This window comes from Clarias gariepinus, chromosome 2, assembly GCF_024256425.1.
Source record: "Clarias gariepinus isolate MV-2021 ecotype Netherlands chromosome 2, CGAR_prim_01v2, whole genome shotgun sequence".
Lineage (NCBI taxonomy): Eukaryota > Metazoa > Chordata > Actinopteri > Siluriformes > Clariidae > Clarias > Clarias gariepinus.
Genome location: NC_071101.1, coordinates 18,182,308 through 18,196,143, shown reverse-complemented (window position 1 = coordinate 18,196,143; position 13,836 = coordinate 18,182,308). Strand labels below are relative to the sequence as shown.

The following is a 13,836-nucleotide window of genomic DNA, read 5'->3' as shown; positions in this document are numbered from 1 at the left end:
TTAATAATAATAACAGGACTGCTATTTATAGATTATAAGTAATCTTTGTTTAATGTTGGAGAAGAAATAATACACCAAAAGAGCCAAAAATAATTACCATTAGGTAAAGGAAAAAGGTGATTTGTTTTTTAATTAACATTTAATTAACAATTAACATTGTCTCAGGTCTCACATGTTTATAAACTAAACCAATGTACATTCTTGTCTGACTGTTTGGTTTAATAAGCACCTATAAACAAAATACTTGAAAAAACAAAAAAAAACTCCAGGGTCTGCATCAAACCTCCCAAACTGCCTTTCATTTTTTTTACATCTGATGTAAGCATTCATTTGCCTCATTCTTTGGCCCTGTTAAATCCTTTTTTTGTACTTTTAACCTACATTACATAATGCAGTGCAGTGAAAAGTCTGTAACCGCATGTGGTGAAATAGCCTGAGGATGGAAAGCTGTGTTGAAGTACATTTTTTTAAAAGCACTTATAGCATCTTCACATGTATTTTCTTTAATGCCATTGTGAGAAGTGTCAGGTACATTAGTTAAGCGCTACAAACACAAGTAACCACCATATGTTTGCTTTTATCCCAGGTGGCAGTTGCTGGCCAGGGCGTAGCCAAATCAGCAGCCACCAGCATCAGTTCTCCAGCACTAGAAGGAACGTCAAACCAGGAGAAATGTAAATCACACAAAGAGGAGCTGTTGCAGAATCCTGATCAAAAAGACAAGGTGTGTGTGTTTTAAAGTGTGCATGTGTGTATACATACACGCACAGACTATATATACACAGCTGTGTGTGTAGAAGGCGCTGTGTGTATGTGTGTGTGGTGCCTTCTACACACACAGCTGTGTATATATAGTATATTTACTACACACACATATGTATATTGTATATTTATACATATATCCCAGTGTGAGATTATGCTTCTGCAATAAAAAGTTAATTTATCATATATATATATATATATATATATATATATATTTACATGTGTGTGTGTGTGTGTTTGTAAATAAATTATATATATATATATATATATATATATATATATATATATATATATATATATTTACATACATATATACACACACACACATCTTCCAGTAATTGTAGAAGATGCTACATACAGTACATACACACAGCGCCTTCTACACACACACACACACACACACACATGTAAATAAATATATATAGAAGCATAATCTAATATAATATACAAAAGCATAATCTCACACTGTAAACTGTAAAAAAAAAAAAAAAAAAAAAAAAGACCTTTATACTCAACTGAATAAAAAAAATCAATAAATAACATAACTTAAAAATAATATATTTTTTTTAATTACTTGTTCTACAATTATTGGCACCCCAACAATTACGATAAAATAAATGTACTTAAAGTATTTTACTGTTGTTTTTAGTTGATCAGAGTATCCAGAAACTTTTAGTTAATAATTTATTACTTCCTGTTTTGCTGTGGTATAAATGTGACAGACAAGAGAACACTCCATTCAAGTAAGGCAGATGTGTGTCTACCCTTATAAGTTAGGCAATGGCTACGAGAAAATAGCCACTCGCCTAAACCTGAATAAATCTACAGTTAGTAGAGTCATTCAGTAGTTTCAAACAACTTGAACAGTGACAAACAAGGCTGAACGAAGACTGACTTTATCTTGTCACCATGCACAGTGAGAAGGATGGAAAGAGAGATCTCCAAAGCTTACTGTTAGAGAACTGCATGAAAGAGTGTCATCTTGAAGTCACAAAGTTTCCATAACAACCATCAGACGAAATCTACATGCCAACAAGCTGTTTGGGAGGCATGCATGGAAAAAGCCTTTTCTCACCTACGTTTATGTTTGTGATTGTACTTGTACAGTTGTAAGCAGTACTGGGACTTAAACTAGGGCCGTGTGCTGTGGTCAGATGAGACTAAGATAGAGCTTTAACAAACATACTTGGCAACAAACATAATAAGTGAGTTTGGTGAAAAACAAAAGATGAGTATGTGGAAAAGCTCCTCATGCCCACTGAAGTGTAGGGAGGATCTGTGATGCTGTGGGTCTGTTTCTTTTCCGAAGGCCCTGGGAACCATGTTAGGGTGTATGGCATCATCAACCCTTTTGAATGTACGGCAACATCTACACGAAAATGGTTCAGCAGACACAAAATCAAGCTCCTTTCGTGGTCATTTCAGTCCCCAGATCTCAACCTAATTAAAACCTGTGGGGTGAGCTGAAGCGGAGAGAGCATAAGAGAGGACCCAGAACTCTAGAAAGATTGTGGAAAGAGGAATGGTCAAAGATCCCTTTATCTGTATTGTCCAATCTTGTAAAACATTATTGGAGGAGATTAAGTTTGTCTTGTTGGGAAAGGGGGTTGTCCAAAGTATTAACATCAGGGGTGCTAATAAGTGTGGCATACATGTAAAAAAATATTTCTTATTGTGAGATTTTTTTCTACTGAATAATTCAATTAAACTTTGGCTGTTTCACTTTTTTGAATTATGGTTCTATATTGCCTATAGAAGCCCAACAACACATCTTTACCAGGGGTGCCAATAATTGTTGTGGGCACCTTATATACAGTGTGTGTGTGCCCAAGCCTGATATATATATTCAAATATATTTACAGTATTGTGAATCCCTAAATTATGGTTAAAAGTTAATTGTTAAATTAATGCATGTGGGGGCTTTAAAAATCCAGTGGTAACAAATATTTAGTCTATAACCCCATTTATTTCAACACCTGTAGTACATGAAGAAGCTTCATATGCAGGAGCGGGCCATAGAGGAGGTGAAACTAGCCATCAAACCCTTTTACCAGAAAAGAGACATAACAAAGGAGGAGTACAAAGAGATTTTACGGAAGGCTGTCAAGAAGGTAATCAACTCATCTGAATGTTTTTTTTTTTTACTGATGTTGGTGTCTGGCGGCACGGTGGTGTAGTCGCCTTGCACCTCCAGGGTCTGGGTTCGATTCCCAGCCAGGCTCGATTCCCGTCTCTGTTTGCATAAAGTTTGCATGTTCTCCCCGTGCTTGGTGGGTTTCCTCCGGGTACTCCGGTTTCCTCCCACAGTCCAAAGATATGCAGGTTAGGCTAATTGGCGTTCCCAAATTGCCTGTAGAGTGTAAATGAGTGTGTGAGTGTATATATGTGTGTGCCCCAAGTCTCCTGGGATAGGCTCCAGGTCCCTGCAACCCTAAATACAGGTTAAAGCGGTATAGACGATGAGTGAGTGAGATGTTGGTTAAACGTCTGTGTTGTTAGCAGCAGTGAAGCACATGACTTCCTCAGAATCAGGTTTTCCATCTTTTTACTGTAAGTAACTTTATTTCCTCTTCTTATGTATTAGGTGTGTCACAGTAAGAGTGGTGAAATTAATCCAGTCAAGGTGGCCAACCTGGTAAAGGCATATGTGGATAAATACAAACATGCGAGGAAACATCGTGAAGCAGAAGAGAAGCAGAGCGCCCCACAGGTTTTAAAACTTCAGGATGATGGACACAGCGTAGTTACTAATCTGTAAACTTTAGTCCAACTTCTCTAAAGTAACGTAATCCTAAAGGGCTGTATAGTTGCATATTTAATGTAATTCACTGTTATTCTTTGTGCAAAGGATATCACCTCTGTGACTCTACACAAGAAAGGAATTGGTGACCTGAGTTTGGGTACACTATTGTCAATGAGTTATATAATGTTTTTAATTTTGTCAAACTCAACAAGATCTGTTTTAAAAGGTTTGATAGGCATTATTAATAAGCAAAATCTGAAATTGCACCACTAAGGTTGCTCCTTTTTCATAGTTTTGGTTTGCCAACATTGAGGCGTATTGTACTACTGTCATAAACATTTTAAGACCTGGAAAAAAAAAAAACTTTTCAGAATAAAGGTTTAATGAAACCGTATATAGATATTGCTAATATAGATGTATACTTAGCACACTTGGGCTTGCTATAGATTTAAATCTGAAAATTTACACACCAGTTTTGTTAATAAAAATGTTTAATATGTGTGGTTGTATAGGATACTTCATATGGCCAAATATCCAAACTAGCTCCAGGATGACTGTGTGTCATGGTATTTCTTGATCACAATTGATAAAGGCTTGTCTAGTTTTCCGGTAGACAGGCCTTTATAAATGTACTTTTATAAAATGTCACTAGGGAGACATTTATACTATTAACTCCAGTTCTAAGAAGCTGATCTCCAGTGTCCAACCTTTATCAGCATCCCAATTAATATTTTTGTCTTTAATTTTAAGATTATTTTACAGCAAATGAACAGAAAATTTGATATATTTGTTCAAGAACTTGCGTTTGGTGTTATAGATTAAGCCATCTAGTATATTATTCACCACAGTATGAATGAATTTATTTCGATAAACTGAATATAAATCATGACTTTTTTTTTTTATTCCCCTCATTGTGTCTTTTGAAAATTGCCTGATAGATGATTTGCCAATTCTGTATTTATGTTTTTGTACAGAGATTTTAAACGTAGTAGAGTACAGAGAGTGGTGTTGCCGTGCATCATAGAAATAAAACTTCTGAACATTATTTCTATAAGCCAAGTAACAAATTTGTCTTTGGACTTTTAACAAGGTGCTTATGTTGTCATTTTCTTCATGTTAATTTACACTAAACATCAGCTACAGTATTTGGAATTGGTTAAAAAAAAAAGTTAAATGACAGGTTGTGGTTTTACTGTTATTTTTATTCCCTCCCCCCTTGAAGTCATAACTGGCCACTTTGCATTTGAAGACAAACTGTGTAAAATGCTGGCAGAAGACATATTGTTGATCATTTCCCTTGTGTGTAATGTGCTGCCTTATTACTGGATTATACTGGATTCTCATTGTGAACTTGAGAATCTGTTCTGCTGATTTGTAAATAAATTTCTTTAACAATTTATTTAATAAAAAATGAAAAAAGTTCCTTAAGTTGTTCCACATTTACGTGTGCATTGCAATGAGAATGTCTGTTAAAGATTCACGACGCATTTGCTTGCAAAGGATACATTTATGTACTGTCCATTTGATGAAATGCAGTACAATAGAAATATTTTATATTAAAATAAAAAAAAGCTTTACAAAGACAATTCTTCATTAAAAGATAAAACACTAAAGCAAGGTTGTCATTATATTGTCTATTAAACAAACCTAACAAAGTAGGTCTGTTCTTTGCCAACTGCTTGAGTTTGAGATTGCTATTTCATTTTGAAGCATAACAGGTATGTTTGGTACACAGTAATTCTGCATAACGGAGAAGACGAGTGAAGCTAGCACTGTGGTTAAAACCATGCTTATCATTAGGAATCCAGAGAGAGGCATGTGGTGTCCCAGCATTAAGACTTTAAACAGCAGAGGGTGGTGAGAAAGCGGCTTCAATCAAGTCATACAGGCTGTTGTTGGAGATCTGCAGGCTGATGTTCTCACTGTGCAGAGACGAAGCTCCCTCCAGCTGTGCTGCCTTATGCAACTCACGACAAATCAAAGGCACGACCTATAATAATAAAATCCAATCAATTTAGAGTCATTTTGTGCTAGAGGCAAACACAACATAAAATGGTTTAAAGTGAAAAAGAGCAGGTAGCAGTTTACCTTCACAATGATCAGCTTTCTCTCCAGTGGCTTTCCGTCTGGGAACTTCTGCCCAAAGCACAAATAGATGGTGTAATCAGGAGATCCACTTCTGTTCTCTTTGAAATCTATGAGATCTGAAATTAAGGTGTGGGCTTGCATGAGACTGCTGATAACAGTGGCGATTTCTTTAAGACTGCAAGGGAAGCTCAGCTTCCCCTATAATGTCACAAAATTAATGATCAAATTATGTACTATTGTATTAACATTTTATTGACTAAAAATGTGTTAGAAAACGTTCATCTCAAAGACGAGTTCGTTCAGAATCAGTTAGATATAGCAGGTCGGCTGACTTGATTTTCTTCTCATACATTCCCGTAGCGTCACAGTGCACAGTGCAAGCTTCTGCATGATGATTGGATGAGCTGTTTAAAGGGCGGAACCCCTTTTTTGAGCATGTCTTAAGTATACATCAGCGCTACAGAGATTCTAGTTCAGTCCCAGTGTCAGGTTATAGTACAAACTTTCGGATGGCTCCCGCACTTAAATCCAACTAAAAAGTACTGAAAAGAAAACAAAACTCAGGCTTTATATCCCAGCTTACATCTCGCATTCACGTTCAACTTCACACACACCGGACTGCATTACCCACAATGCATCTCCCACACTGGACTACACTCCCGTAAACAGCTGTCGTAAATCAACCTCTCTCTCCCGCAACAACACGCTCTTTATCGGCGGCGCTCGTGCGATCGACGCACTCATTCATATGAGTAGGAAAAAGATGCAATATTATGATTTCCGTCATTTTTTATATATTTGCGTACTGACTGGGCCGGCCCACACTGGTCAGCGGCCCACCGGGAAAACCCCCGGTACTCCAGGTGGCCAGTCCGCCACTGCCCATGCGGATTTGCAGGTGAAGTGCTACGATAAACTGCTGCACTCTGTATTGTTTGCTGGTGATATAAACCATTTTTGTTTGTACAAATCATTCTTTAAATAATTTTAAAAAACATATTATAGCCTTCTTGACTTTGCTTAGTGTTTCAGCATTGTAAAGGTAGTTCGTTCATATAATTAAAGTAGCTCGTGGAAGGGGAAACTAGCCAGAATTTACGTACAAATAACATAATGAATTTTATGATGAAGTCCTAATATGAGCTTCCCGTTTCAAAAGCTAGCAGCCACCACTGGCTGATAACTAGATGTTTTGTAGTTTGTACAGATTATAGATTTCGACTCTATTAAAACACCTTTTAGGTAGATCCAGCCAAACAATTAAATCAATCAAAGTTTTAAGCTCCTTAGGTACTTGTAAGCATGTTTGAATGAATTTACTTGTGTTCTTGTCATTAGCTAATCCTACTGCTAAATGAAAAACAACACAAATTGTTAAACATACAGTGGAACCTTGGATTATAAGCATAATTTGTTCCGGAAGTGGGCTCGTATTTCCAAATACTCGTAAACCAAATTTAATTTTCCTATAAGAAATAATGGAAACTCTAATTATTTGTTCACAGTGTTATAGTAAACAGAACACGTGTGCAGGGATGTTGATTATACCAGTAAGAGATGCGCACCAGCAGGAGAGGCGATTACTCACAATTCTGCAGCGCAAGAGGGAGAAAAACCACGTGACGCTCGGTGTCAAAACAAGAAGCGCATGCGTGATACATGATACTCTGGAACCAAGACTTGTTCGTTTTGCAAGTCAAAATTTAATAAAAGTCTTTGCTCGTCTTGCAGAACACTCACAAACCGCGTTACTCGCAATCCGAGGTTTTAATGTAATTCTATATACAGATATTGCACATGTAAGGGAAAAAAAGGAAAGATATTACATGAGTTATATGTGCAATATTTATATGTGCAATTGCAGTATGTGGGTTTGCTATGGTAATTGTAGAGTGGTGTGCCCAATAGCACTGTTAAGCTAAACATGTACATGTTTTAGGATCTGGTGAAATTTATAAACAAAATAAATAGTGTTGCAAGTTTGTGTTCATGTCTCTCCATACCCAATTAATACTGTCATAACAGAACTCTGTGTCAGGAAAACTGTTCTTCTTAGATATGAAGTGCAATGAGCAACTTTTGATTTGTTACAAGTTACAGTCATTCACATGAACAACCTATTGTCGTTGTACAATATGGTGTTCTGTTAGTGGCTGGAATAAAATTTTGTCCTAAAAGCTTATTTGGAATTAATAGGCTTTATTTTCTGATGTAGGAATTTTATTAGATAGAATTCCTTTTATAAACATTTGTTAGTAAATAAAATAATAAAATAAAGCCCTCTAGTGCTAGTGTATCAATAATACATTCAGATTTTTCCAGTTGTCTTGGTTCTCATACCTTTCTTGTATTTCTCAAAGCTGAACAGCAGTTCTTTTTGGTTCTGGGACAGCTTTTTGGGCTCTTCGTCCTGGATCTCGGCAGAATCGCAGGTGCTGACAAACACATTGCACTCATCTTGGCGGAATCCATAGATACCTGAAGAGCAGACCTCTAGGAGCAGACCTCGCTTGATACTGTCCAGGAGGCGCTTAGTGTACTGGATCTGTTTTTGGTCAGTAAGCTCCGCAGTGCTGGGGAAGGGCACAGAGTTGCCCCTTAGCTCTGAATGATCGCATTGTGAATGGAGCTGAACAAGTGGACTTGCACAATGCACCTTCAGCATCTCTGTTCTCCTGTAGTGAATGGTGATCTCTAGCTCATTGACAGAAGGCAGGATAATAGGCTGGGGCACTGAGAAGGCAGATGTTGAGATATTAGAATTGTAAAAAAAAAAAAAGGTTTCAGAAGTGTCCAGACTAAAATCTGATGAAGATGCTGTAGTATGACCTTAAACAGATTAAACCCTTTAATATGGCTAAATTAAAACAATTCTGCAAAAAGAATGGGCCAAGCGATGTAAAAGACTCATTGCCTTTTCCCTTAAACACTTGATTGCAGATGTTGCTGCCAAGAGTGGCACAACTAATTATTAGGGGCAATTACTTTTTCACATAGGGTCAGGCAGGTTTGGACAATTTTTTTACCTCCTAAGAAATTAAATCATGAAATAATAAAAACTTCATTTTGTATTTACTTGGGTTATCTTTGTGTAACATTAAAATGCGTTTAAAGATCTGAATGAGTTAAGCGTGATAAATGTGCAAAAAAGGGGGCAAAAACTTTTTATAGCACTGTAGCACAGTAAGTGTAAATACTGAGTAACTATTGAATCAGGAAACAGACGTAAATAACAAACAAAAACAGTAAATGTCTTGTTGGATTGTGCATACCTGCATTGTTGGGCACTTGTGCTAAAGTTTGTGCTGGAACAGGCATGTTACTAGGAAGATAAGGCTGCGGCACAATTGGCATATAGCAAGTGCTGTCATCTGCTACGTTCTGGATAGGTTGTTGATAGCCTGCCCAATACTGCATTTCTAAAAAGCAATCAAAATACACTAAATAATAGTCATGTTATATAATATCCTTTGGACTATAATTAGCATACAAAATTTTACTCACATGCACACATTCCTAGAGTTGGCTAATCATGTAAAACGTATGTGGTTCTTCCCTAAACTTTTGCCACACAGATTGCACCACCAGATTGGTTTAGGAGAACTTGAATAGCCTGAGCCCTAATCTCATCCTCAATCAACAGCTTGGGGATGAATTGAAACACTGAGTCTGCTTATGGTTTTAAAATGGGAACTTATGGGTGTGATGGTCGGGTATCTGCATACAGTTAAACCTTGGATTGCGAGCATAATTCCTTCTGGAAGCGTGTTTTTATATCAAAACACTCGTATATCAAAGCAAATATCCCCATTAGAAATAATTAAAACCTATTATTTTTTTTCACAACATAAAAAAATATTCATATAAAAATAATTAATACAAACTGTAAAGTAAAAATACAACAAATGAACCTGCACTTTACCTTTAAAAAGAATCCCGACAGAGCAGTGTTTCAGTTAGTGTGTGTGTGTGTGTGTTTGTGTGCATGTATATTGGTGTGGGTGTGTATGTGTGAAGACGAAAGGAGAGGCGAGAAGAGGAGAAGGGAGGGGCTAATGTGTAAAACGACTCCCTTTCTATTCCCTCCCTGTGTAGGACGACTTTCACAAATCACACGGTAAACACTGCTCTGTGAACCTGCCAAAATACCTTAAAAATACTACAGCAAACCCAATAAACATTTGATAAACAGGTCATAGTTCAGTGATTATAGATAGCAATTTTTATTATTTATTATGGATGAAGTTGCTATTTATTGTTATTAATAAATAACAACAACAGCAACAATAATACAAATAATGATGATAATAATAATAATAATAATAATTATAATAATAATATCAATTAATCACCAGTGGTGAAGCTTTAACTGCTAACTTTTGTTATGATACAGTCAGCGACTTTTTTGTAAGTCGCTCTGGATAAGAGCGTCTGCCAAATGCCTAAATGTAAATGTAAATGTAAATGCTAGCTACTTAAGTGGACCTTTTGGGAAGATTTTGAAAAAAAGGTGATGTTTTGGACATACCTGTGGGCTGTTGGTTTAGATGCAAGGTGTCCATGTGGTTTGGCAAATCATACTATATTAAAACAAAATAATGGCAATAAATAACAGATAAAAGTCATATACAGTGGAACCTTGGATTACAAGCATAATTTGTTCCAAAAGTGGGCTCGTACTTCAAAACACTTCTTAAGGAAATATTCCCATAAGAAATAATGAAACTCAAATTATTGAAAAAATAAATACATAAAAATAATTAATACAAAATATAAAGTAAAAATAAAACAAGTTAACCTGCACTTTACCTTTGAAAAAAAGTAATAATAAGCCCCGACAGATAATGTTTCCGTTTATGCGCACAGGCGCTGTGTGTGTGTGTGTGTGTGTGTGTGTGTGTAAGCGTGTTTTTGTGTGAAGCTAAAGTAAGATGAGAGGAGAAATAAGACCCCCCTCTCTTCTCATCTCACACAGTAAACTTTCCTCCTCAAACACACACACACACATTAACGAAAAGACTGTTTTTATCTGAAAAATTTGCAAGGAACATTGCTAATAAGTCTCGCATGAGCGCACACTAACTGAATCTGCTGTAAGATAAAAAAAAAATATTTACCTGCGGGACTTTAAAAAAGACAGGGCAGTGTGTGTAGAGAAGTGTGTGTGTGTGTGTGTGTAAAGGAGCACAGTGTCCAATGACGCACGTGCACAGAAACAAACTGCAGGCTGATACAGAGAGGGAGAGAGAAAATGGATCTTTAACCTCTCTAATGAGACTTGCTTTTGCTTTACGCGCTCGCACACACGTGTGTTATAGTAAACAGTACACGCGGATGTTGATAATACCAGTGAGAGACGCGGACTACGACCCAGCAAGGAAGACGATTACCCACAATTCCGCAGCGCAAGAGAGAGAAAAAACATTGGCACAGTTGTGATCACGTGACGTTCGGCGTCAAAACAAGAAGCGCATGCGTGAAACATGATACTCGGTAATCGTAAACCAAGACTTGCTTGTTTTTCAGGTCAAACCGCATTACTCGCAATCCGAGATTCCACTTGTACTATATGGAATTTTAATAAAGACTAAGCCTAAATATAAGTTTGGACACTTACCATCATTTCCTCACACTGATTGTTAGTAGAGCTGTACAGGGTTTCAATGTGATTGGTTGAGCACTGCTGATGGTCTACAGAAGAAGACAGAAGTGACGTAGCTTTTTATAAGCTTACAGGTTAAAGTTATTAATAATTCTGCTAGCATTAGGTTTCTTACTTTCAGGATGAATGATGCGATAGATTTTATGGGGATTTTCTGAGTTTTTGGAGTTGTCATGGATCATGTTGAACTGTCTAAGGCTGTTGAGAGCACAGCGGAAGTTGGTCTTCCACTTTGCCTTGTCATTGGGATACTCATTAATTTTACCACTAACCACAGCCCATTCCTAGACCAGAAAAAAAGACACTATTATACAGCTTTGCCAAATGTACATTAGCATATATGGAGTGCACACACTACACACACTACCATACCACTATGACACTGCAGTGTCATACCACTGTCATTACTGCATTGTTATCCTTCAAAAAAAATCTAGACAAAAATGGTATAAAGGCAAAAAGTACACTAAAGCTAAACAGTACAAATAATTGTGCATATATACACAATATAGAATGGAATGTGAGCTTAATCATTATTTCCCAGCACCACAAACCTTCCACATGGTGGGAAATATGTTTGATGGGGTAAATGTTTATGGTGGCACCAACAAAAATGGTTCCGGAACCTTCAATCAAAAAAGGTTTGGGCCAGCATTATCCTAAAGCAGTGTTTAGTGTAAAAAAGTGAGGTTTGTAAATTATAGCAAGGACCATGCAAACTACTGAGTTAATGAAGACTTCTTCAGGATCATTAAAGAATTAAAAATATTAAAACCTTTGGAACTAATTTACTAAAGTTCTCATTCTAAAGTTGTCTTTAGGGCATCTTCATAGGGTAATTCCATCCATCCATCTATAAACATCTGTAGTCCAATTTGTAGTCCTCTGATATGGAGGCCAATGGTGACCATTGTATTTATTCCCATTTTATACGACTGTGGCAGGACCTCTGTTCAATATTCACCAACATATGCACACACTACGGGCAATTTCAAAATGCCAATCAGCCTTATCTGAATGACTTTGTACTGTGGGCGGTAACTGGAGAACCTGTAAGAAACCTAGCAAGCACATGCAAACTTCATGCATATAGAGGTAATGTGAGAATCAAACCAAGGACCAGGTGGTGCAAGGCGACAGTGCTAACCACTAAGCAACCTCATAGAGTAATTACTAGTATTTTATTTTTGTTAAGATTATCTTAAATCCTCTTAAGAAGGCTTGACTTTTAAAGACTCTTTAAAGTTGTAAAGAGAGTTAGACTGTGCGTCCAATGGGCATTGTTGAATTTTGGTCACAAGATGTAGTCAGACATTGCTTATTTTTATTAGCCTGTCCTGTCCTATATAAGTGCTTGCAGTCCAAAAAAAAGGGCGTGTACCAACTGGGTGTGTTGTTTTTGGATAAAACCTTGTTTTTGAGCAATACTGGACTACACTGCCAGGAAAATATTCTGATATCTCTGACACTGACAGTTCTTCATGTCAATCTTTAGTATATGCTACTTGGGTGCAGCATTGTGACATATTAAAAAGACACTCAGAAATGAAGGTAGCCTACAGTATATCCCAAGTGGTACCATCCAGGGTACTTTTAGTAGGCACCTCTCCAGATATGGTGTAGCAGGTGTAAGTTTAGTCCTTTTTCTTAGTGTTTATCAGCAGTTGGCATCCACTATGTTGCCACATTCTGGTCTTGATCTCCTTTATCGTCCTTTTAGTTTAAATCCTTCTTTCTAGCTGAGCCATACTTTAGAAACCTATCAAATACTTTCTTCTTTGTCATCTTTCTCTACATTCTAGGTACTTTTCACAGTCTACTCAAACTTTCCAAATTCCCATTGCTCTTTTTTTTCTTTTTGTAGATGTACAAACTGGTCTGAAATGCTTGTGCTCTAGCAGACCAGCAGATCCCTTCCAATATAACAAAATCCCATTTAAATATCAAGCTAATTTATAATAACATTGTGGGTATTAACCTGAGCCCTTGATTTTTTTTTCTGGAATATTCACTCACAGAACACACTATAGGTCTAAGTTGACATGATTTATTGGCTACTAGTTTGGATTAACCAGTTCAGGGGACTTGAACTTGCATCCTTCACATTAACTTTAGGTGTAAACCTGCTACCTGAACCATACCATTCAGATACTCACTCGGAATATTCTGTTGTCTTCGTCTCCGCAGTCTTTCCTCGAGTTGTGTTTCCACGGGATGCGGAATGTGTCTCTGTCGATCATGTAAAGTCCATCGTAGCGCATAGACTGTACCTGCTCCAGGAGCCAGTGTCCAAACTGCGGTCGCGCTGCGCTGCTCACAACAACAACAACAACAACAACAACAAGAAATAATGTTATCTTACATTAACACCTCTTGAATACACACGCGTGTCGTTCGTTTAAATAAATCCTAATGTAAGTTATACTTTTAAATCCAGCTTTCCGTGAGTGACGCTGAACTCTACCTGTTTATTATCGACATTTCGCTCTCGGCCAGTTGATTGTCAGACGATTTGTTAAAACACTTCTCGTTGGTTCTCGCAGAACTGCAGGTTTATACCCGACGTGACGTAGATAAAACA

At 37.0% G+C, this 13,836-nt stretch overlaps 2 protein-coding genes across 4 annotated transcripts in view; one reads left to right on the top strand and one right to left on the bottom strand.

Moving 5' to 3' along the window:
• phrf1 (PHD and ring finger domains 1) overlaps positions 1-4,697 on the top strand; it is a 20,850-nt gene extending 16,153 nt beyond the window's left edge. For both annotated transcript variants that reach the window (XM_053482973.1, XM_053482963.1), the window contains exons 16-18: positions 587-724; positions 2,745-2,873; positions 3,347-4,697. In XM_053482973.1, coding sequence (XP_053338948.1) covers positions 587-724; positions 2,745-2,873; positions 3,347-3,520 — 441 coding nt within the window. In that variant the 3' untranslated portion in view covers positions 3,521-4,697. The remainder of the gene's footprint in view (positions 1-586; positions 725-2,744; positions 2,874-3,346) is intronic.
• LOC128510592 (interferon regulatory factor 7-like) lies at positions 4,687-13,836 on the bottom strand. Of its 2 annotated transcripts, none has more exons than XM_053483005.1 (9): positions 13,720-13,836; positions 13,412-13,565; positions 11,371-11,539; positions 11,211-11,284; positions 10,122-10,173; positions 8,866-9,012; positions 7,934-8,326; positions 5,594-5,709; positions 4,687-5,495 (listed from the first exon to the last, which is right to left on the bottom strand). In XM_053483005.1, exons 1-9 carry the CDS (start codon positions 13,734-13,736, stop codon positions 5,346-5,348), a joined length of 1,272 nt encoding a protein of 423 aa, XP_053338980.1. In that variant the 5' UTR covers positions 13,737-13,836; the 3' UTR covers positions 4,687-5,345. The 2 variants fall into 2 exon arrangements, with proteins under 2 accessions (XP_053338980.1, XP_053338973.1); XM_053482998.1 differs by having other exon boundaries at positions 7,934-8,336; positions 8,867-9,012.

Coding starts and splice junctions, on each gene's coding strand:
- LOC128510592 (XM_053482998.1), bottom strand. Junction 8,337..8,866: donor CACAAGTGCCCAACAATGCA/GGTATGCACAAT, acceptor ATCTCAACATCT/GCCTTCTCAGTGCCCCAGCC. Junction 5,496..5,593: donor GAAAGCTGATCATTGTGAAG/GTAAACTGCTAC, acceptor TTATTATTATAG/GTCGTGCCTTTGATTTGTCG.